General features: G+C 41.0%; 1 protein-coding gene across 5 annotated transcripts in view; it reads right to left on the bottom strand.

The window, feature by feature from the left end:
- LOC126266706 (glycerol kinase) overlaps positions 1 to 22,256 on the bottom strand; it is a 190,084-nt gene that overhangs the window by 5,779 nt on the left and 162,049 nt on the right. For all 5 annotated transcript variants that reach the window (XM_049971150.1, XM_049971151.1, XM_049971153.1 and 2 more), the window contains exon 9: positions 14,415 to 14,620. In XM_049971150.1, coding sequence (XP_049827107.1) covers positions 14,415 to 14,620 — 206 coding nt within the window. The remainder of the gene's footprint in view (positions 1 to 14,414; positions 14,621 to 22,256) is intronic.

Raw genomic sequence — 22,256 nt, 5'->3', positions numbered from 1 at the left:
AGTGAATGTGGAGAACTACAACCATGTGTATGCTTCAGTTAGTGCTCTTTGGCACAATGGTGGAACAATGCATACCCTGACATGGGGGAATCTTGTCTTGAACTACCTGGATGGGAAGGATGGTACATGGCTAAGGAAGAAACCGCTATAATCCTGTAGATAATACTTAGATATGCACCACGGCGCAAGGCCACCAGTGCATTACACTTAGAATATTTTGCCAATGGCATCTGCCTGAGCTGGCCACAAGAGGTGATGTGCAGGAGCCACATGACTTGTGTACACAGCATGGCATACCCCACTCCATCTACTGGAGCCTTCCTCTTTATAACTGCTATGCAGCAGGCATTCGCTCTCATAATATGTTCTTACTTATTGTCACTGCTTGTATCAGTAATTGGATTGTTTCTGTGTGTGTGGCTATTCCTCAACTGTTATTCGCTTTTATATAGAAGAAGAATAAACTGCTTCATTGTGGCTATACTTTTGTTTGTGCCTTACATTACAACACAATTTGTGATGAGTGTGGCGTTCACTTCTGTGTGCTCAGTCTATTGGTTATTCTTCTGTTTCTTCTGGCTATGGAGGCAGTGCTCCAGTCTCTCCTTGAGCAGCAGCAGGCTCTTATGGCTGCTATCATGAACTTGTCAGCCACAGTGACTATGCGGGCTCCACACCTTCAGCTTACTTACTTACTTACCATCCTTTCCCCCTTATGAAGACTGAGAGGCTTATGAGAAGTGACTTCTTCAACACTTCCTCACCTTTGGCATCACTGATGTAAACATGTGTAAGGCTTTGTTCCTTTCTTGGATTCCTCCTCAGACCTACCAGCTGTCGGGCAAGTTATTCCTGCTCTTTGCATCACTTTCAAAGAAATGTGTACATTGTTGTCAAATTATTACCATAAATATGTGCATGTCATTGCTGTGCATTAAGAGTTCTATCATTGTCATAAAAAGCCCCACCAGAACTCCACAGCCTGTCACAAATGACAGTTTCTTGCTGACATAAAAATATTGAAAGTAGCGAAGATGGTGTCGATCAGATGATAAAAATGAGCCAGAAGTGGTAGTAATTGTAACTTGTGTGATAGGAAAGTCAGGAAAGGTATTCAGAGTAAATATTGTAAATGGTGGTTTCATGAAAACTGTTGCAAAATAAACATAAAAATTGGTGACTGTGGACTACTTATGACCATGGCTGTGCAACTGAAACTGTGAAAAAATATATGAACATTATTAGAGACAAGGATTCAATAATTCAAGTTTTGCAAAGTGATATTCAAGCATTACAGATGAAATGTTGTGCTTTAGAACACAGATGGAAAATTCTGGGGAACAGCAATAGTTTAAAAGTGGTCAAAAATAAGTGTTTTGAAACATTTAGCTCCCCAGCTTAAAATTATGTGCAAAAGTTGACTATCAAAAACTGATATGAAATCTGTGAAGAACAGTTCTACAGCAACACAAAAAAGCAACATGGAATAAAAGTCAAAATATTTGGAGATAGCCATGCACACAATGGTTCAAACTTTGTATCAGACTCTACAAAAGAAAATGCAACTGTCTCAGGTTTTATTAAGCCTGGAGCGAAGTTCAAAAATGAAATTACAGTGTTGAACAAGAATGTGCCATTTCTACTAAAACTGTGTTGTTCTCATGGAGGGATCAAACGATGTTTACACCAATGAAGCCAGTGCACTTCTATAAAAAAAAAAAAAAAAAAAAAAAAAAAAAAAAAAAAAAAAAAAAAAAAAGAATGGTCCTTATCTTGCAGTTGTTGTTGACTACAAACGTTATATGACGAATCTGCCTATGAGGTTTGATCCGGCAGACTGGTTTTGCGTAAATAGTGAAATTTGACAAATGAATGAAAAACTTCCATTTGAAGTTTAAAAATGTTTAACTTCTTGATGTCAACAATTATGAAAAATGTAGTTCTACAACACATGGACAACACTACAATTGATCTAGTAAGAAGAAATTAGCATCAGATATAAACAAGGCTGCTGACAAAATAATGCTTGAAACAGCTGCAAAAGCAAATAAGGCTTAAGTGCCTGGAAGCAGGGAAACTAGTGAAAGGAGCCAAACCCAGTCGGATTTGGCTCACTTCTAATAATACAGAAGAAGTGCTCAATAAATAGGAAGAAGTTCCTTTACCATGTAAACAAACTAATTTTAAAGTTGCTTTACCTGATCATTTATGCAGTAGTAATTTCATTATGCATTTGAACATTGTAGGTCTGTCTGAAGGAATGATCAGCAAGCTCTATGATATGCAAATTCTGTTAGAAAGTATGAAACAATCAGTTAAGGTCATTTGTCTAAATTATTATTGGCTTAAAACTGAAAATATCAGCCATCTCAACAAACTTCCAGGCTAGCTTTCATAGAACTAACGGGTATGGAGGCTCTTGAATATTAGTTCATTCCTCAGTAAACAGTGAAATCAGACAGAATTTTAGCCATCTCAATGAAGAACTTGAAAGTAGTTGTATACAAAACTTAAAGAGTGTAACATGTTAATCATCAGTATATATTGCATCCCTGGGGTTCATATAAGCTGTATGTTCTTAGTTAATTTGAAACTCTGTTACATAAATTAAAAACTGAAAAACTGCATAAGAAACTACACACATGAAAAAAAGTTTTGCCCCATCCTAGGTCACAGAATTCCTGAAGATAGATGTTGACGGTGGATATTGTACCATAGACACAGTCCCTCTGACTGTTCAGAGATGCCACTAAACCTGCCCAAAGATGTATACAACCATGCATGAGCAGCGGCTATTAGATGGAGTGGGTCCAACAGCCAATCACTTCCAATCACTCCATCAGCAAGGAGGTACATGGCTCATGTTGTCTGTAGTTCAACCATGCCTAGATGGTCAATACCATAGTTCAATCACATCCACATTGTTACTTTGCTCCAGGAAGGGCTCTTAATAAGGGAAGTGAACAGGCATCTCGGAGTGAACCAAAGTGATGTTGTTTAGACATGGAGATACAGAGAGGCAGGAACTGTCAATGACATGCCTCGCTCAGGCTACCCAAGGGCTACTATTGTAGTGGATGACCACTACCTACGGATTATGGCTGAGGAACCCTGACAGCAATGCCACCAGGTCGAATGATGTTTTGTGCAGCCACAGGATGTCATGTTACGACTCAAACTGTGCATAATAGGCTGCATAATGCGCAACTTCACTCCCGACATCCACGGTAAGGTTCATCTTTGCAACCACGACACCATGCAGCGCGGTACAGATGGGCCCAACAACATGCCGAATGGACCGCTCAGGATTGGCGTCACATTCTCTTCACCAATGAGTGTCACATATGCCTTCAACCAGACAATCATTGGAGATGTGTTTGGAGACAACCCGGTCAGGCTGAACGCCTTATACACACTGTCCAGCGAGTGCAGCAAGGTGGAGTTTCCCTGCCGTTTTGCAGTGGCATTATGTGGGGCTGAAGTACGCCGCTGGTGGTCAAGGAAGGTGCTGTAATGGCTCTACAATATGTGAATGCCATCCTCTGACCAATAGTGCAAAAATATTGACAGCACATTGGAGGCATTCGTCTTCAAGGACAACAATTTGCACCCCCATTGTGCACATCTTGTGAATGACATCCTCCAGGATAATGACATCACTCGACTAGAGTGGCCAGCATGTTCTCCAGACATGACCCTATTGAAAATGCCTGGGATAGATTGAAAAGGGCTGTTTATGGATGACGTGACCCATCAACCACTCTGAGGGACGTACACCGAATCGTCGTTGAGGAGTGGGACAATCTGGATGAACAGTGCATTGATGAACTTGTGGAGAGTATGCCACAATGAATGCAGGCATGCATTAATGCAAGAGAATGTACTACTGGGTATTAGAGGTACCGGTGTGTACAGCAATCTGGACCACCACCGCTACAGGTCTAGCTTTACGGTAGTCCAACATGCAATGTGTGGTTTTCATGAGCAATAAAAAGGACGGAAATGATTTTTATGTTGATCTCTATTCCAATTTTGTGTACAGCTTCTGGAACTCTTGGAACCCAGGTGATGCAAAACTTTTTTTGACGTGTGTATTTGTATGTGCTGACTTCAACACAGATCTAAGAACTGAATACAAGTTTGCTTCACATTTAAAGAATCTGATAGCCACAAATGGACTAAATCTAAAATTTGACCAATGCACAAGAGTTGCAGAAATTACTTCAACATATACTGATAATATTGTAAGTAGTTAGAACTACAATGCCAAAGAAAAATGTATTTTATATTTAGGAGGAGCAGACTATGCAGCACTATTTGTATCACTATCAAACTTAAATTTAAGTGGCACGACAAATAGATGTAGGAACTTCAGCCAAGTTAATGTGGAAAAATTTATTTAAAGAAACTAAGCCTCACCATATGGTCAATCAACAAACACACTAAAAAAATGACAACTACTATAACTTTTCAACCAAATTCATGAGCTATTCAATGAATGCTTCCCTTTTGTAACTGTATGGACCGAGTCTCATAAAAGTAGATCATGGGCAACAAAAGGAAGTAGAGTGTCTAGCATTAAGAAGAGGAAGTTGCATCTGGAGGCAAAAGTTAATTGAAATCCTGACTTTCTTAAATATGTAAGCACTTACCAAAAAAAGACAAAGTAGTTAAACCAACAAATTGACTGCAAACAGGACATTCATTTTAAATGCAAAAAACAAATCCAAAGCTGTTGGGTCCATTATAAGAAGTGGGGTTTGCAGTGAAATGGAGAGAAAAATATCTCTCTAAAAGAATGATTAATGGGAGGACCGTTACAAATCCCAGTGCCATTTGTGAATACTTCAAATATTTCTTTATTAGTTGTAACAAAATTGGTGACTGCTCACCACCTAGTACAATTCCTAGTATGGCAGAGAGAAATTGCTTGGGTTTTAAATTTTTGCCTGTTTAAAGCTCTGACTTCATTAGAATCATAATGTCCCTAAAAAATATAAACTCAGTAGGTTGGGTTGAGGTTTCCACAAGAATAATTGCATATCCCCTCTCCCTCATAATCAACTAATCTTTCAGAGAGGGATGTTTTCCAGATTGGTTAAAATGTGTCCTTTAATAAAAAGGCCAAACAAGATGAAACAGAAAACAATAGGCCTATCTCATTGATACCAATTTTTTCAAAAAATATTTGGAAGAGCTGCATGTGACCAGATAGAAAATTATAATTCATCCCACAACATTATTTTAAGCAATTAGTATGGTTACAGGAAATACTGCAACACAACCCATGCAATAAATGAATTTGTCACAAAAATTAACTGTTGATTTGATAAAAAAAATGTGTGTTCCAGGCATCTTCTGTGATCTTACCAAATCCTTCAAAGCTGTAAACCTAGACTGGCATCTTCAAAAATTGACTAGCTATGGTTTTCAAGGAAAATCACTTAGTTGGATATCATCACACTTGATAAACAGAAAACAAAGAGTGCTTGTTAATAACAGTGTCTAGACATTCTTTTCTGGATGGATACACATACAATTAGGTGTCCCACAGGGCTCAATATTAAGGCCACTACTATTTTTGTATTACATCAATGATATGCCGTGCCAGGTTGAGATAGATATCATCCTTTATGCAGATGATTTAACAGCTGCTGTAAAATCAATTAAGACTTAATGTGCCATATTAACTAGACACTTGGTGAAGGGTGTAAAAAGCAATAATTTGATATTGCACTTTGCAAAAACAGAAATTGTTCATTTCACCATGAAACAATTTGCATGGTGTATAAATGAAATTAGCTACATGGAAAAAGAATTGGATACTGCAAGCTGTGTCAAATCCCTTGGTGTATTAATAAATAAAAATATGTTGTGGAATGATTATGTAGATAGCATTCTTAGTCGACTGAACAGTCTTGTGAATATCTTCTCTAGTATCACGGATGTAGCATTAAAAAACTGTATGTTAATCACATTCTTTCAGTAATTAAGTATAGCATAATTTTCTGGGGTCTGAGAAAAATAATGTGCTCAAAGCCTTTAAACTACAAAATAAGATCATCCGAGCAATGGTGGGAGCTAAAAAGAATCAACACTGCAAACATCTATTTGAAAAACTGGACCTAGAGACCATTCCAAGCACGTAATAGATGAGATTCTCATTTTCACTGAGAGAAACCTATAACTTTCTGAGGACAACTGCTTCCTGCATCAGTATGAGAGTAGATGTGGGGCAAGTTACATGCTACCAACCCACAGGCTCAAACTATATGAAAAAACTCCACACTACATAGCCATGAAATTTGTACTTAAAATCTGTAAAGGGAAAAGTGATCCAGATATAAAAAAAATATTGAAGGACACCCAGAAAAATATTTTAAAAGTAAATTCTACTGTAGAATGAGATTTTCAATCTGCAGCGGAGTTTATTGAAGTGCGAGTGATGGACAAAGTGCACAGACTACAAGTACACATGGGTGCAACCATGACTTTACTAAAGTCACAAACAAGTGTGGATTTGGGATCTATGGCATTGTTTCCGGTTACTCGATGTTTTATGACTTACAACAAGCAGCATATTACAATTTTTGGACCCTTTATGGCTGCCACTGTGTATAAAGCTGTGGTTCGCTCCCTGACTTTTTTAGCAGTGGAGGATGATGACACCACAAATTTGTTCGTCTAAATGTTTTCAATGATTATGGTTTTTCCATTTCACATATGGTGATCTCGTTTCTGACCAGATACCTTAGCATCAATTAGATACTCTATGTTTTGAGTTCCCAGTTCTTTTCTCAGATTGGTTAGGTTGTGCCATTAATTTTGTGACCCACACGACCTGGAAATGGCCACGTTTTTTCTGTGAGCACCCTATTGCAGTGGCTTTGCGTGGTAAAATGAAATTAGAATTGGACAGGTTGACACTGTTGGTGGTCTACACCTGCTTGTGACTGTAAAAAAGCCAACTGGTCAGTTTGCTTCTGTGGCAACTCAAAAAGTTTTATTTAATGCTCCATCCAGATGAGTTATTGGCTAAACTTGCCAGGGTACAGTTTTTCTCCAAAATTGATTTATATGAAGTCTGTTGACAGGCCATGCTGGATGAGGATTCTAAATGACTCCTTGTGGTTAACACACCCTTCGGGCTGTACCAATATCAGCACCTACGGTACTATTTGGTGTGGCTAGCGCACCAGCGATTTTTCAGCATTTTATAGAACAACTGATGATGTCCATTCTGGGGTGCATCAACTATGTCGATGATGTTGTCATGATAGGTGCATCCATGTAACAGCAATTACATAACTCACATACCTTATTCACGGTCTTACATACTGGAGGGTTGAAATGCAACTTGGCACTTTTTTCAGCCACCCATAGTGTCTTAAGGGTATGAGGTTTCTCAGGATAATGTTAAGTCTTTATGTCATCATGTCACTGTGGTCACAAGTCTGTCTTGTCCTACAAATGATAAAGAACTTCAATCATTTTAGGTGAAATTGCTTATTGTCACAAATTTATTCTGGATGTGGCCACAATGGCCCATCCCCTCCATAAGTTGCTCCCTAAGAATGTTCCTTTTCAGTGTACACTGGCCATCGAGTGAGTTCACGCTTTTGAATTCTAAATTACATTCTACTCCTTGTTTGGCTACTTTCCATCCTGGTGACCACACAGTTTTGACTACAGACACCTCTCAGTATGGACTCAGGGCCGTTCTCGCATATCGACATGAGGATTGTCCAAATATCAGATAGCTTATGCATCAAAAACATTCAACTCTGCTCAGTAGCACTACTCCTGATTTGAAAAGAAAGTGCTAGCAATTGTAGACATCCTCAAAAAGTTTAATGTATTCTTGTATGGGTCTAAGTTCCACTTCACTATTGACCACAAGCTCTTGGTTTCATTGTTCAATCCTGCTTCATTGATCGACAAAGCAGCACATCACCTCCTGCACTGGGCCTTGTCTCTGTCTCACTGCAACATTTTCAGCCTATCCCACAGCATGCCAATGCAGATGCACACACAGCATGCCAATGCAGATGCACTGTCATAGCATCTGATGGGGCTGGATCCTACTTTTGATCAGCATAAACTCCTTTGTTTTTACTTAGATGTTAAAGCACAATATACAGTGGAAGGGTTACCTATTACTGGTATCTGGAACACAGGTGCTGTCGCTGCCAATCTGGTTTTGCATCAAATTGTTCACCTCGTTCAGCATGGTTGGCCAGACAGGCCTCTGGGCAGGGCCTTTGATCCTGTAAGTAACTATTTTGCTCTCTGCCACCACCTTTCTGTTTTTGATGGTGTTGTTCTCCCAGCTAAGGACAGGCTGTCACTTAGTGTTGTGATCCCAATGTGCTTCAGATCCAACATCAAAGACATTTTGGGGGGGTGTCTCGTATACTAAGTTGCTGGTCCATTAGCAGGTGTTTAAGTGGCCTGGCACCAACAGTGGCATTGTCCACATTGTCCATCTTCTTGCGGCCTGCTCTCAGTGTGCTATACAATGTGTCATGCTGTGGGCAACACTCTCTGTGTGGACTGCACCACGGCATCTGTGAGAATGTGATCATGCTGATTTTGTGGGACCCTTCCTACATTCTTAGTGGTTGTTGGCTGTCAATGCTTTCTCCACATTTCCATATGTTATCCACTGTCCCTTGACATCAGCTGTGGATCCGATCCAGGTGGGCTCCAAATTTTTTTCTAGTGAAGGATAAAGGACCACAGTTTGTGTCTCAGACCTTCCAGGATTTCTGCGACTGTCAAGGTGCTATATGACTGCTTCAGATTTTCACCCCAATCTAATGGTGAGGAAGAATGTCTCATTTGCGCATTCAAGTTTCAAATGAAGAAGAACTTCATGGACTCCTCCATAGACAATGTCTTAACACACTTCTTGAGTTTATACTGGTTTACACCAATGGGGGATTGGACTCTGGCTAAGACACTCATTGTCACCAGCCCCACACTCTCTTGGATCTGCTTATGCCACCACCCCCAATGCCTGTAGGGTGCAGCCCTCATCATGGCTGGCTCCTGATTCTGGCATTTGGGCTCGGGGGTTTGGATGCCCACTGAAATGGATTCTTCCCATGGTCCACAGCTGCTGTGGCTGCTACCTCTGCGTGGCATGCACTAGTTCTGGGCTGGTAGCATGTCAGCATAACTACCTACATCCTTGCGCCATGGTGAGGGCCAGAACTCTTACTGTTGATGCTTCCACCTCCTCCAGGTGTCACTACCTCGTGCCTCTTCTTGGGGTTCAGCACGCCAGCACATACGGTCAGTGTCCCTAGCACCCTCGATTGAGTTGCTAGCACGTTTGCCGTTGATGCAGTTCTGTCACTTGTCCTCTCTCATGGTAGCTTGTAGGGGAGCAGCCACTGTGCATGTGTCCATGGCAGCACCCCTTCCACCCCTACTCACTTGTTCTGGCCGGAATCTCGTACTGTCATCTCTGTCCTTCCCCGTGACATCCACCACAGAGGCCACAGATGCATAAACAGTTGCCCCCATGTGTACATTAGTGGAGTGCCATTTCCACAAGGTGGAGGAGTGCTGTAACCCTTTATGTAATACTTGTCCACATGCCATGGCACCTTGTTGCCAGCATGCTACACTTAGAATGTTCCACTTATGGCACCTGTGCAGGCCGGCCACCAGAGGCTGCCTGCAGTAGGCCACAAGACTCGTGCACACAGCACGGCATCTGCTGCTCAATCTACCTGAGCCTTCCTCTTTATAAGTGCTGTACAGCAGCCAATTGCTCTCATATTTTATTGTTATTTATTGACAGCAAGCGCTTGTATCAGTATCTGTATTGTTTCTATGATGTGTTTACGTTTATGTTCTCAACTGTTGTTCACTTGTATGTGGAAGAAGAATAAACTTTGGCTCATTGTGGCCAAACAATTGTTTATGTCTTAAGTTATGACAGACACCTCAGTTTATGGTCACCGAAATGTTATATGATAAGGAATGTCTTTGACAACTGGCCACTTGGCTGAGGTGTTGATAGCAGGTCACCAAATTAAAACAGTAGGACAACAACAAGAGGATGGACAACAGAGATGGTGCAGTGGAATAACAAGTAAGTAACTAACATTGACAACCTAAGACATTGCAAGTTCAATCCCAAGACAATGATATGCAAGAAGATCAACACCAGAGTACAATGAAGACACAACTGACTGACGGTCTGACTGACTGAGCTACTGGCTTTAAAGCACAACTTTGAGTGATAATAGGCTCACCAGATGGGCATGGCTCTATAGCCAGTGTTGCAGCTGCAACAGTACTGCTTGCAGCTTCAAGCAGAGTTACCTAAAGGCTGGCCTTGCCTTAGTTTGGGATTTCAAACTCCCTGAGCTGGGGTACCAGACACTCTCAAGGTGATTGCATATCAGGGAATGTATAACAGTTGATGTGAAATACTCATTGGTAGGTCACCACTGGTACACCTACTGAACTCCACTTTTTAGACTTGCTCAGATGAGCTGAGACAAAAGTGCAAAGAGTGTTATTTAATTTAAATGATGGAGTAATGTTTAAAAGATAGTTTGTATGTTTGTGACTGGTGGAGCATGTTCAACAAACACTTTCACATTTCACATTCCCACACTGTCTAATAATAAATCTAAGGAAAATAAATACTAAAAATGAAAGTATTGAAGGAAATAGTGAAAGTATTATCTGGGAATGTAAACATCCTAAATAAAAGAGATAATAATACAGAATTAACTGAAAAAGAGACAATAATAAAAAGAAAACTAGCTGAACACAAGAATACTAACAAGCATTCTGGAGGCAAAATTGGTTGGAATTACTTCAGCTAACTAATGATAGGATAAGTCTTACAGAAACAGTAGAAGGCTTGGATAGTTAACATGAAACTGCTGTCTTGTCTGGGTTCTTGAATCCAGGCAGTTCCTTAGTTGTTTATACAGGGTGTTACAAAAAGGTACGGCCAAACTTTCAGGAAACATTCCTCACACACAAATAAAGAAAAGATGTTATGTGGACATGTGTCCGGAAATGCTTAATTTCCATGTTAGAGCTCATTTTAGTTTCATCAGTATGTTCTTCCACCTACGCTCAATGGAGCTCGTTATCATGATTTCATACGGGATACTCTACCTGTCCTGCTAGAACATGTGCCATTACAAGTACAACACAACATTTGGTTCATGCACGATGGAGCTCCTGCACATTTCAGTCGAAGTGTTTGTACGCTTATCAACAACAAATTCGGTGACCGATGGATTGGTAGAGGTGGACCAATTCCATGGCCTCCATGCTCTCCTGACCTCAACCCTCTTGACTTTCATTTATGGGGGCATTTGAAAGACCTTGTCTACGCAACCACGGTACCAAATGTAGACCCTTCGGGCTCGTATTGTGGACGACTTTGATACAATGGGCTGCATCAGCGCATCAGGGAAGGGATTCCATGTGACGGAGGGTGGATGCATATATCCTCGCTAACGGAGTACATTTTGAACATTTCCTGCAACAAAGTGTTTGAAGACACCCTCGTACGTTCTGTTGCTGCGTGTTTGCATTCCATGATTAATGTGATTTGAAGGGAAGTAATAAAATGAGCTCTACCTTTCTGTAACACCCTGTATAATGGGTTCCTGTATCATTCCTTCACTGATAAAACTGACACTGCTAGAGGCAGCAATCTTGAGATGTCGACGATACATTGGAGGCTCAGTTTTCTTAGGCAGCTATATCAATGGAATTTCTATAGGGATTTACCCATCTACATATGGTTCTTCTAAGTCTATGGCTGGTCCCAGCAGTTAAGTCCCATAAGATTTCACACACATTTGAACATTTTCTAAGTCTGTTGGACTATTTAATATATAAGAACGGGTTCCCCTTTGCCACCATCTTTGTCAGTGTTATTAATATCAGTACTTCCACTGTTAAGAGCCATTACATTGCTCATCACACACAGATAATATTATTGTATTTTGCTGTTCTTCCAATCATGCAGACAGGCTGCATCAGTTGCAGCTACGAGGTTGGAGAAGTGGGCTGGGTTCTTTGTATGCCTTTTATCATTTGACAGCATGTTACCTGCAAAGTAGCTGTAAAGATGGCATGCTGCCAAACAGTAAAGGGCACATAAACAAACCACCTGTAGAACTCCATTTCCACAAGTAATGTAGTTTCAAGTTAGTAACCATTGTAGAAATGTCCCCAAAGATAAATCCACAAGATGACCATAAGAGAAAGAAACAAACCTTAGAAATGAAATACAGAATTATTGAAAAACGCAGACATGGTGTGAGCACTTCTGATTTAGCACACACATACAATTTTTCTACATCAACTATTTGCACTGTCCTCAAAAACAAGGAAAAGATGACAAGAGGTAGATAGAGTACGGCGAAGCTGCCAGCTCCAACACAAGGCAGCAGAGAACTTCATCAGCTACTTCAAGATGCTCATAAATTCTGAGGATTATCTGCCGCAATAGGTTTTTAATTGTGATGAAATGGGTCTATTCTGGACAAAGATGCCGAAGTGTACCTTTATAAAAGTAGAGGAGAACACTTTGTCCGATCACAAGCCAATGAATGACCATTTACCACTGTTGTTCTGTGCCAATGCAAGTGGTGATTTGAAAATCTAATTGCTGCTGCTTGTTTAGCATTCAGAAACTCCATGAGCCTTCAAGAAGTGTACAGTCCAGAAGAACAGGTTGAATGTGATGTGGTGGTCCAACAACAAGGCTTGGGTGACATGTGATCTTTTTTGTGATTTGAGCAATCAAGTGTCTGGTCCTTTGGTGACAAAATATTTGCTTCAGATGAATCTGCCACTCCATGTCTTGCTTGTTATGGACAATGCTGCTGTCCATTCTCCAAGCCTACAAGACCAGTTCCTAGAAGAATTTCTGCCTCCCATTACCACTTTGTTACTCCAGCCTATGGACCAACAGATTATTTCTAGCTTTAAGAATCTCTACACCAAAGGACTCTTTCAGCATTGCCTTCAGTTGACTGAGGCTACTCTCAGAGAGTTTGGGAAATATCACTTCAACATTGTTGCCTGCATCCAGATGATCAGAAAGGCATGGGAAGGGGCTACCAAGAGAACTCTCACTTCTGCCTCAAAGAAGCTTTGACTGGAGTGCATTGTCGAATGTGACTCTCAGGCATTTGAGTCTGTACCTGTGGTGCCTGCAGTCAATGAAATTGTGTCGTTGGCCAACAGCATGGGACTAGAACTGGATAACAATGACATTGGTGAGCTTATGGAAATCACAGCCAAGAAATGACCTTCGAAGAGCTTATGGAGCTATAGTGTGTTTCACAGCAGGAAGTTGTGGAGAGTTCTTCAGAGGATGAGGAGGAGGCTGTAACAACAAAGCAGCAATCTTCTGATGCAATACGAGAAATTATGAAAGCATGGTAATAGGCTACATCACACATTGAAAATCATCACCCTAATGAAGCAGTGGCTACGTATGCTACAAATTTGTTTGACAGTAATTAAACAATGGAAAATCCAGCAAGGAATTTACAATATTATGAAAAAGATAGTTGCTACCCACCATACAGCAGAGATGCTGAGTCGCAGATAGGCACAACAAAAAGACATCTCAAAATAAACTTTCAGTCATAGACAAGACAGACAGACACACACACACACACACACACACACACACACACACACCCCACACACACACACACACACACACACACACAACTCACACACACATGACTGCAGTCTCTGGCAGCTGACAGAGAATGTGTGTGTGAATTGTGTTTGCACTCGCGCACAAACACACTGCTGTGTGTGTGTGTGTGTGTGTGTGTGTGTGTGTGTGTGTGTGTGTGTGTGTGTGCGGGCACGCACGCGCACGTGCGCGTGTGATCTATTTTTGACAAAGGCCTTGCTGTATTGCACTTTTGCCACGTGTCAAAGCATTGGCAGAAACAAATGACTATAGATAGCATCCTACTAAAAAAGAATTAGTTATGTATCATGAATAATAAAATACATAATAATGTATGTATTATTTTTGTTGAGTAAATGGCATGAATAAGATAAACTTTTAGAACTTTTTCTGCATGGAATGCATTATTGTATTTGACATTAATTTATATGGGATAAATTATTTCATTTAATGAGTGTTTCACATTACAATTAAGATTCTGGAATGCATTATGCTAATTGTCAAAGTTCCACTGTACTGCTATTTGTTTATTTTTAATCCCTTTTCTGCTTGCAGTAGAGGACTCAGGGTGCCACGTAAATATTTCTCCATATCATATCTAATGTTCCAATACCTGTTCAAAAAAAATTACCACACAGTCTACTATTATACTTCAGAAATATCAAGCAGTTGCAAAACCATGTACAGCCTCAATGCAGTAACTTACTGACGGGAATCCCTGTCAAATCAGCTTGCAGTTGCATTAATAAGTTGTTAGAAGTCATGCCACCATCTACTTGTAGCTTCTGTAGAGGAATTCCACAATCTTTGTTCATAGCTTCAAGGATGTCTCTTATCTGGAAACAGACGGCTTCAAGTGCAGCACGAATTATGTGCCTTTGTGTTGTATCTTCACTAATGCCACATATTGTTCTGTAACAAGGATAAAAATGATTGATATAGCCCATCTGTGAATAAACTGTCGCACAATAGTTACCTATGTAGCATCGCCCTTATTTGGCATTCTAATAAAAATAACGAAGAAATATCCAAACCAAAACTAAATTTAATTAAAAAAACATAAATTTTTTGGGAGGCAATAACAATGGGTATGACAAATATAACTGGAATTAGGTGTATTAATGTTTGTAAAGATTTTCTTCAACCTGAAAATATTGGTTGGGAATAGTTATCAGACTGCACATAATCTTTCTGTCCCCTAATTCAGTATGTGGTGAAGAGTCAAACTCTCTTGAATTTATCAAATGCAGATTGCCTTCAGCTGATTTTGCACAGCTTATAAAAATATCTAGGATACATTACAAAGACATAATCTTTGTTTTCTGCCAGAACAGGGCATGAGATGGGGTCATAGTAAAGAGCTTTTAAACCATTCCTGAATGTCAAATACAATGATTCTCTAAAACTTATAGGAAACCTATCATCATTTACAAGTCCACTCCATGATCAACTTTTTTATGCATGTACTGACTTGTATATCTAGCACTGATAAGGACGAGAAAAGCCACAAACAAAATCCAACAATGTAATGAAAACATTAAGCAGCATATACTGTGGATGTACTAAAACAAAAACTTACAAATGAAATTTTATTCAAAAGTCTACAACATAAATAAAGCTTTCCAAAGAACATGCTTAATTTAATATGTAACAGTATGCACCTTACATTTACAATAATAACATGTAGATGTGAAGAAACACAGTCACATGAAAAATTTGATGGAACCCTTGGTTTATAGAATCAAAAGCTCTCACTTCAAGTTATAAATAACCAATGGACGTACATAGCAGCAAGAAAAAGAAGGTAAAGACATAACTAACTTAAGCAGAACTTCAGGTAGGAGATGGTTTTACTGCAATCTCAATATCACAGTCATGTTTCTTTTGACTGGTGTTCTATTAAAAGGCTTGTAGTTTCCATTACTATACAGGGTGAGGCAGCAAAGATATGCCTCCACAAATATATCCAGAATGAGTAAACATACTGAGGTGCAACATTTGCTAAACTATACTAGACAGTGTGTTGAATTTTCTTATGTACACTGATCAGCCAGAGCATTATGACCACTGACCGACTATTGACATAAACCCACCCAGGTGATAGCAGCGTCACCTGGTGAGGAATGACTGCTAGTGAGACACACACAAGGTACATGTAGTATCAATGAAAGTTATTCATGTGTAGAATGGGGAAGGCATGCCATCTAACTGAGTCTGACTGGTCCATCCTCACTCAAGAGTGGGTGGCAGACAGTGGTAGGTTCACATGTCACTGGGTGGAAGGCACAAGAGGGAGCAGGTCATGTGACCAGCTCCCTACGCCTCAGCAACAGGTATGAGTTGCTACCAACTGTTGATGGTAAGCCTGAGCCAGCACGGGATGCCTCTCCCATTGGGCTGTTAGCTGATTTTCCTGCCCAATCCAGACAAATGCAGTGGATGGGTGTGCTTGTCACTGGGAGCTCCAATGTTAAGAGGGTGATGGAGCGCCTCAGGGAAATAGAAGGCAAGGTAGAAAAGAATGCATGTGCACTCAGTATGATTGGTTGGGATCTTGTATGTGATGTGGAGGAGGCCCTGACAGCGGCTATTGAGCGCACTGGGTGCAACCGGCTGCGTATAGTGGCACATGTTGGCATGAATGATTGCCTATCACCTGGCTTTGAGAGCATCCTTGGCTCCTTTAAGCAGATGGCTGATTTGGTGAAAGCAACTGGCATTGCAAGCAAGTTGCAGGATAAACTGTCTGTTTGTAGCATCATACCCAAGGTTAATTGCAGTCCTCTAGTTTGGAGCAGAGTGGAAAGTCTAAACCAGGGGCTCATATGACTCTGTGACAGTACTGGATGTGGATTTCTTGACCATCACTATTGGGTGCAGAATTGTAATGTTCCCCCTTAATAGTTCAGGCATGCACTACACTTGGGAATCAGCTAATAGGGTAGCAGAGTACATGTGGCATGCATCTCGGGCTTTTGTAGATCAAAGACAATTTGCCTGATAAATTAGCCACTATGTCCTCAGAGAATGTTTGTTGCCACAGATCAGAGATAGAAAAGATTAATATGATTTTAATAAACTGCAGGAGTATCCAAGGAAAGGTCCCAGAATTAGTATCACTTACTGAAGGTTATAATGAACAGATAGTGTTAGGAACAGAAATCTGGTTGAAGCCGGACATTAATGACAATGAAATCCTAAGTTCATACTGGAATGTTTGTCATAAGGATAGATTAGTCGCCAGTGTGTGGTGGTTCCACATGATTTGTTGATTGTTGTCCTCAGTGTCAAAGTACTGCATTGATATACTGGCTGAAAAAATGGGTTGTGGATCCCAACACTAACTACTGCAAATTATGTAGCCGGCAGGTGCACAGTTGTGTTTCATAGTACTTTAATTTCACTGTTCACCCCCCCCCCCCCCCCCCCAATAATACACTGTTATATGGCCAGTGCACTACTGTTTAACTTGCAATAAGCCTCATTAATAATAGTATGCAGGCGAAACTCCACATACTGCTACACTAGGTTACTGTTGAACATCTACGAGCAGTAAAAACATAACCACAAAGTCCACAGTTCTTGAAGAATAATCAGTTACGTATGAAGCAGTCACTGTCATTGGTTTTTACACACGGCCTAATTGTGTAACAATTATTTCACAGTTAAATTGAAGCATTGTTGTTCTTTCTAACCAGCACAGGTTACTTGTTGGAAACTCGGCTGTGGACTGACCGACTCGTGACCCAACATTGGGCCCTTATATTTCATCACAATAACAGGTGCTGAAATTACACATTGTTCGAAGTTTAATTTACAGAAATTACAATTAAAACTTAACTCATTCAGTTAACTGAATACATCAAAAAATTGGTTCTTTTTAACAGTTTCTTCTACTGCAAGAGTTAAGGCGAATTATTTGTTTAAATTGTGAAATTAACAAATATAGGTATGCAAACAATACCTTTGACAAAACTGTTAATTGCTTTGGAATTAATGAAGGCCTGGTTTTGCTAACATGTTTTTGAATAGAGCCAAATGGATACTTTAAGATTACTAGTATTTCGTCTTCCAAATGTTTATAATTATTACAGAATTTATATTTGTTTATACATCAACAATAGAATTTAAGTTACGAAACAATTACTGATTTTGCCCTATAATAAAAGATGCTAACTAGGTATAATCGAAATAAATTAGAAAATCAATTACATACATAGAACTAAGCACAAATTTAGATCTGGTGTTATATTTCTTAAATCTGAGGGTCAGCCTTTCTCTTTTATGAAAATGCAGATTCTATTCACATATGTCAATGGTAATCAGTTAAAATTGAAAGAAAAAAAATAAGGAGACAGGTGGCAAAACAAGAGGGGAATTAAATTTATCCCAGCTTGCTTCGTCACAAATGGTGGCAAGGTATTTATTGTAGTAAAGAATCCAATAAAATGTAGTGAGGGTATCATGGATTCTGATTGTGAATTAATCAGGGTGAAGTTAAGTATCAAAGATTGATCAAAAATTGTAACTGCATGCTTTTATAGACCACCTGGATCAGGGGCTCTAGTGGTACAGCACTTCTGACAGAACTTGCAGAATACCATTAATAATTTTTCTATTCTTGTCACTGTAATAGGGGGTGTCTTCAACTTGCCAGAAATAGATTGGGAGTGTCATGCTATCAAAACCTGTGCCACAGACAGGAATTCATGTGAGATTGTTCTGGATGTCGTGACCAAAAGTTTCTTTGAGCAGATAGAGAAGCTACTCATGAGTGTAATGTCACAGATCTTCTGGCAACAGACAGACTTGTAATTATTGAATCAGTTAATATAGAGGAAGGTATCAGTGATCATAAGGCTGTGATAGCATCAATGACAATGGGTATTAGAAAGAATGTTAAGAAAAGTAGGAAGATTTTTGCTTAGCAAGAGTGACGGATAAAAATTTCGGAGTATCTGAGCAGTCAGCATCAAATATTCAGTGACGAGGACAAAGATGTAGAGAACAAATGAAAAAAATTCAAAGGCATATGCAATATGCCTTAGACAAGTATGTTCTGAGTAAGGTCTCACGGGACAGGAAAGACTCACCACTATTTAATAGCTTGTCAGAAAACTGCTACATAAACAAAGGGAACTTCATCTCAGATTCAAGAGAATTACAAACATAGCTGACAAACAAAAGCTGAATGAAATGAAAATGAGCATAAGGAGAGCAATGAGAGAAGCGTTCTAACTTTGAAAGTAAAATTCTGTCAACTGACCTAGTAAAAACTGTAAGAGGTTTTGGTTGTATGTAAAATCAGTAAGCAGGTCAAAATTACCTATTCATTGACTCAGTGATGACCCTGGCACCGAAACGGAAGATAACAGAGAGAAGGCTGTAACAGTGATATTGGTTTTCCGAAATTGTTTCACCACAGAAGATCGTAACATTGTCCCTCATTTCAAACACTGTACAAATGTCAAAATGGCAGATATTGAGATAACCGATCATGGAATAGAAAAATAGCTACAATCACTTAGTAGTGGAAAGGCATCAAGACCAGATGAGATATCTATAAGAGTCTACAAAGATCAAGCAAAAAAACTTGCTCACCTTCTAGTAGTAATTTATCATATATAGTTTGAGCAATGAAGGGCTCCTAGCAAGTAGAAGAAAGTGCAGATCACTCCCGTTTTTAAGAAGGGCCATAGGACAGATGCATCAATTATAGACCAACGTCGTTGACGTCAATCTGCTGTAGAGTTATGAAACATGTTTATGCTCAAGAATTATGAAGTTTTTGGAGAGTGAAAATCTCCTCTATAAAAATCAACGTCGATTCCACACACAGAGATGCTACGAAAATCCTCTCACTGTTCCTCCATGAGATCCACTGTGCCATAGACAACAGTGCTCAAGTTGATGCCACGTTCCTTGATCTTCTAATAATTTCCGGGTATGCAGCCGGATCCCGTCGACATTCTGCCACGATATTTCGGCCCAGAGACGTCCGGCCATCATCAGGTGAGTACACAACCACTGAAGAGCCCAGGTGCAGTCGCGGTATTTATGCCGATTCTCGTGCATGCGAAATGTACTGGCATCCTACAGCACATGCATCACGTGTTGACATGCGTGGCATAGCCGAGTTGTACGTGCTGCCCTCGGTGTGTACTCACCTGATGACGGCCGGACGTCTCTGGGCCGAAATATCGTGGCAGAATGTCGACGGGATCTGGCTGCATACCCGGAAATTATTAGTAGAACAAATACGCCGGGAAAATTTCAGAAGTCACGTTTCTTGATGTCAGGAAGGCATTTGAAACTGTCCCGCACTGCCATTTAGTGAAATAAATATGAGCTTATTGAGTAATGGAGCAGATTTGTGACTGGATTCAAGACTTCCTTGCAGATAGAACTCAACACATCACTCTTAAAGGAACAAAATCTACAGACGTAAAGGTAACTTCTGGAGTACCCCAAGGAAGTGTGATAGGACCATTACTGTTTACAAGGTATATAAATGATCTAGTACAAAAGCACTGGATGCTCTTTAAGGCTGTTTGCAGATGATGCGGTTAACATAGTAGCAATGCCAAAGATAGTAACGCTTTGCAGAATGACCTCCAGAGAATTGATGAATGGTTCAGGCTCTGGCAGTTGACACTGAATGTAAATAAATGAAACATATTGTGATACACAGGAAAAGAAATTCACTATTGTACAGCTACACAATTGATACAAACCGCTGGAAACATTGTCTACTGTAAAATATCTAGGAGTATCTATCCAGAGTGACCTTGAGTGGAATGACTACATAAAACAATTAGTGGGAAAATCAGATGCCAGACTCATCTTCATAGAAAGAATCTTAAGGAAACGCAACTCATCCACGAAGGAAGTGGTTTATAAGGTGCTTGTTTGATCGATTCTTGAGTATTGTTCACATACCTGGGATTTCTAACAGATAGGAATGATAGAACAGATAGAGAACATCCAATGAAGAGTGGCAAAAACTTTGTCACAGGACATTTAGCCAGCCCGAGACTATTACAGAGACGCTCAACGAACTCAATTGGCGGGCATTACAAGAGAATTGCTGTGCATCACGGAGAGATTTGGTTGGTTGGGTGTGGGATTGAAGGGACCAGACTGCTAAGGTCATCGGTCCCTTGTTCCACGATAAAATCACACGAAATAAAAACTGTCAGTCATTAAAAACTGAGAACTGAGACAAGGGACGACACAATACAAGAAAGACAGACAAAGAGCAGACAAACGGAACTAAAATCACACCGAGTGTGAAGGTGGTTGGCCGACCATGAAAATAAGGAAAAGCCAACCACCAAAAGACATTAAAACCCACAGTTTAAGACCACAGGCCAAAGGCCCAAGTCAATACAGGAAATAAAAGGACAAACACTCAAATCAGACGATAAAAACCCCCTGCCCGAATAAAACTCAACACGAGGTCCGCCATAGCAACGTCATCACATAAAAGGGCAGGGAGGGTATCAGGCAGCGCAAATGTCTGCCTGAGTCCTGTTAAAAGCAGGCAGTCCACCAAAATGTGGACCACCGTCAGAGCTGCCCCGCAGCGACATAGCGGTGGGTCCTCCCGGCGCAACAAATGGCTATGCGTCAGCCACGTGTGGCCAACGCGCAGCCGGCAGAGGACGACAGAGTCCTTCCGAGAGGCCCGCATGGAGGAGCGCCACACACCGGTCGTCTCCTTCACCACCCAAAGTTTGTTGGGCGTGGGCAGGGTGCGCCACTCGTCACCCCAGGCACCAAGCACTTTCTGGCGCAAAAGCGACAGGAGATCACACTCCATAAGGCCGAGTTCCAGAGCCGGTGAACTCACTGCCTGTTTAGCCAGCGTGTCACCCCCTCATTGCCCGGGATGCCGACATGACCTGGGGTCCAAACAAAGACCACGGAGCGGCCGCAACGGGCAAGAGCATGGAGCGATTCGTGGATGGCCATCACCAGACGGGAACGAGGAAAGCACTGGTCAAGAGCTCGTAAACCACTCAGGGAGTCACTACAGATGACAAAGGACTCACCTGAGCGGGAGCGGATATACTCTACGGCGCGACAGATGGCAACCAACTCGGCAGTGTATACACTGTTCCCGGGTGCCAGCGACCGTTGCTCACAATGATCCTCTAGAGTAAGAGTGTAACCAGTGCGACCAGAGACCATCAAACCGTCGGTATAGGCCACGGCAGTTCCGGGAAACTCGGCAAGGAGAGAAACAAAGCGGCGGTGGAGGGCCGGAGGAGGGACCGAGTCTTTCGGACCCTGTGCCAAATCCAGCCTAATGCATGGTCGGCGCACACACCAAGGGGGCAGACGGAGATTGGCCCGGAAAACAGGCGGGAGAGGAAAAAACTCAATCCCACACAGTAGAGCCCGGATGCGAACCGTGATCGTACACCCTGACCGGGGCCGCTTGTCTGGAAGATGGACGATCGAGTGCGGGAACAGGAGACGGTAGTTGGGATGCCCTGGCAAGCTACAAACGTGGGCAGCATAAGCGGCCAGAAGTCGGTCGCGC

Source organism: Schistocerca gregaria, chromosome 4, assembly GCF_023897955.1.
Source record: "Schistocerca gregaria isolate iqSchGreg1 chromosome 4, iqSchGreg1.2, whole genome shotgun sequence".
NCBI lineage: Eukaryota > Metazoa > Arthropoda > Insecta > Orthoptera > Acrididae > Schistocerca > Schistocerca gregaria.
Note: the sequence above shows the minus strand (reverse complement) of the source record. Positions and strands in the feature narration are given on the sequence as shown.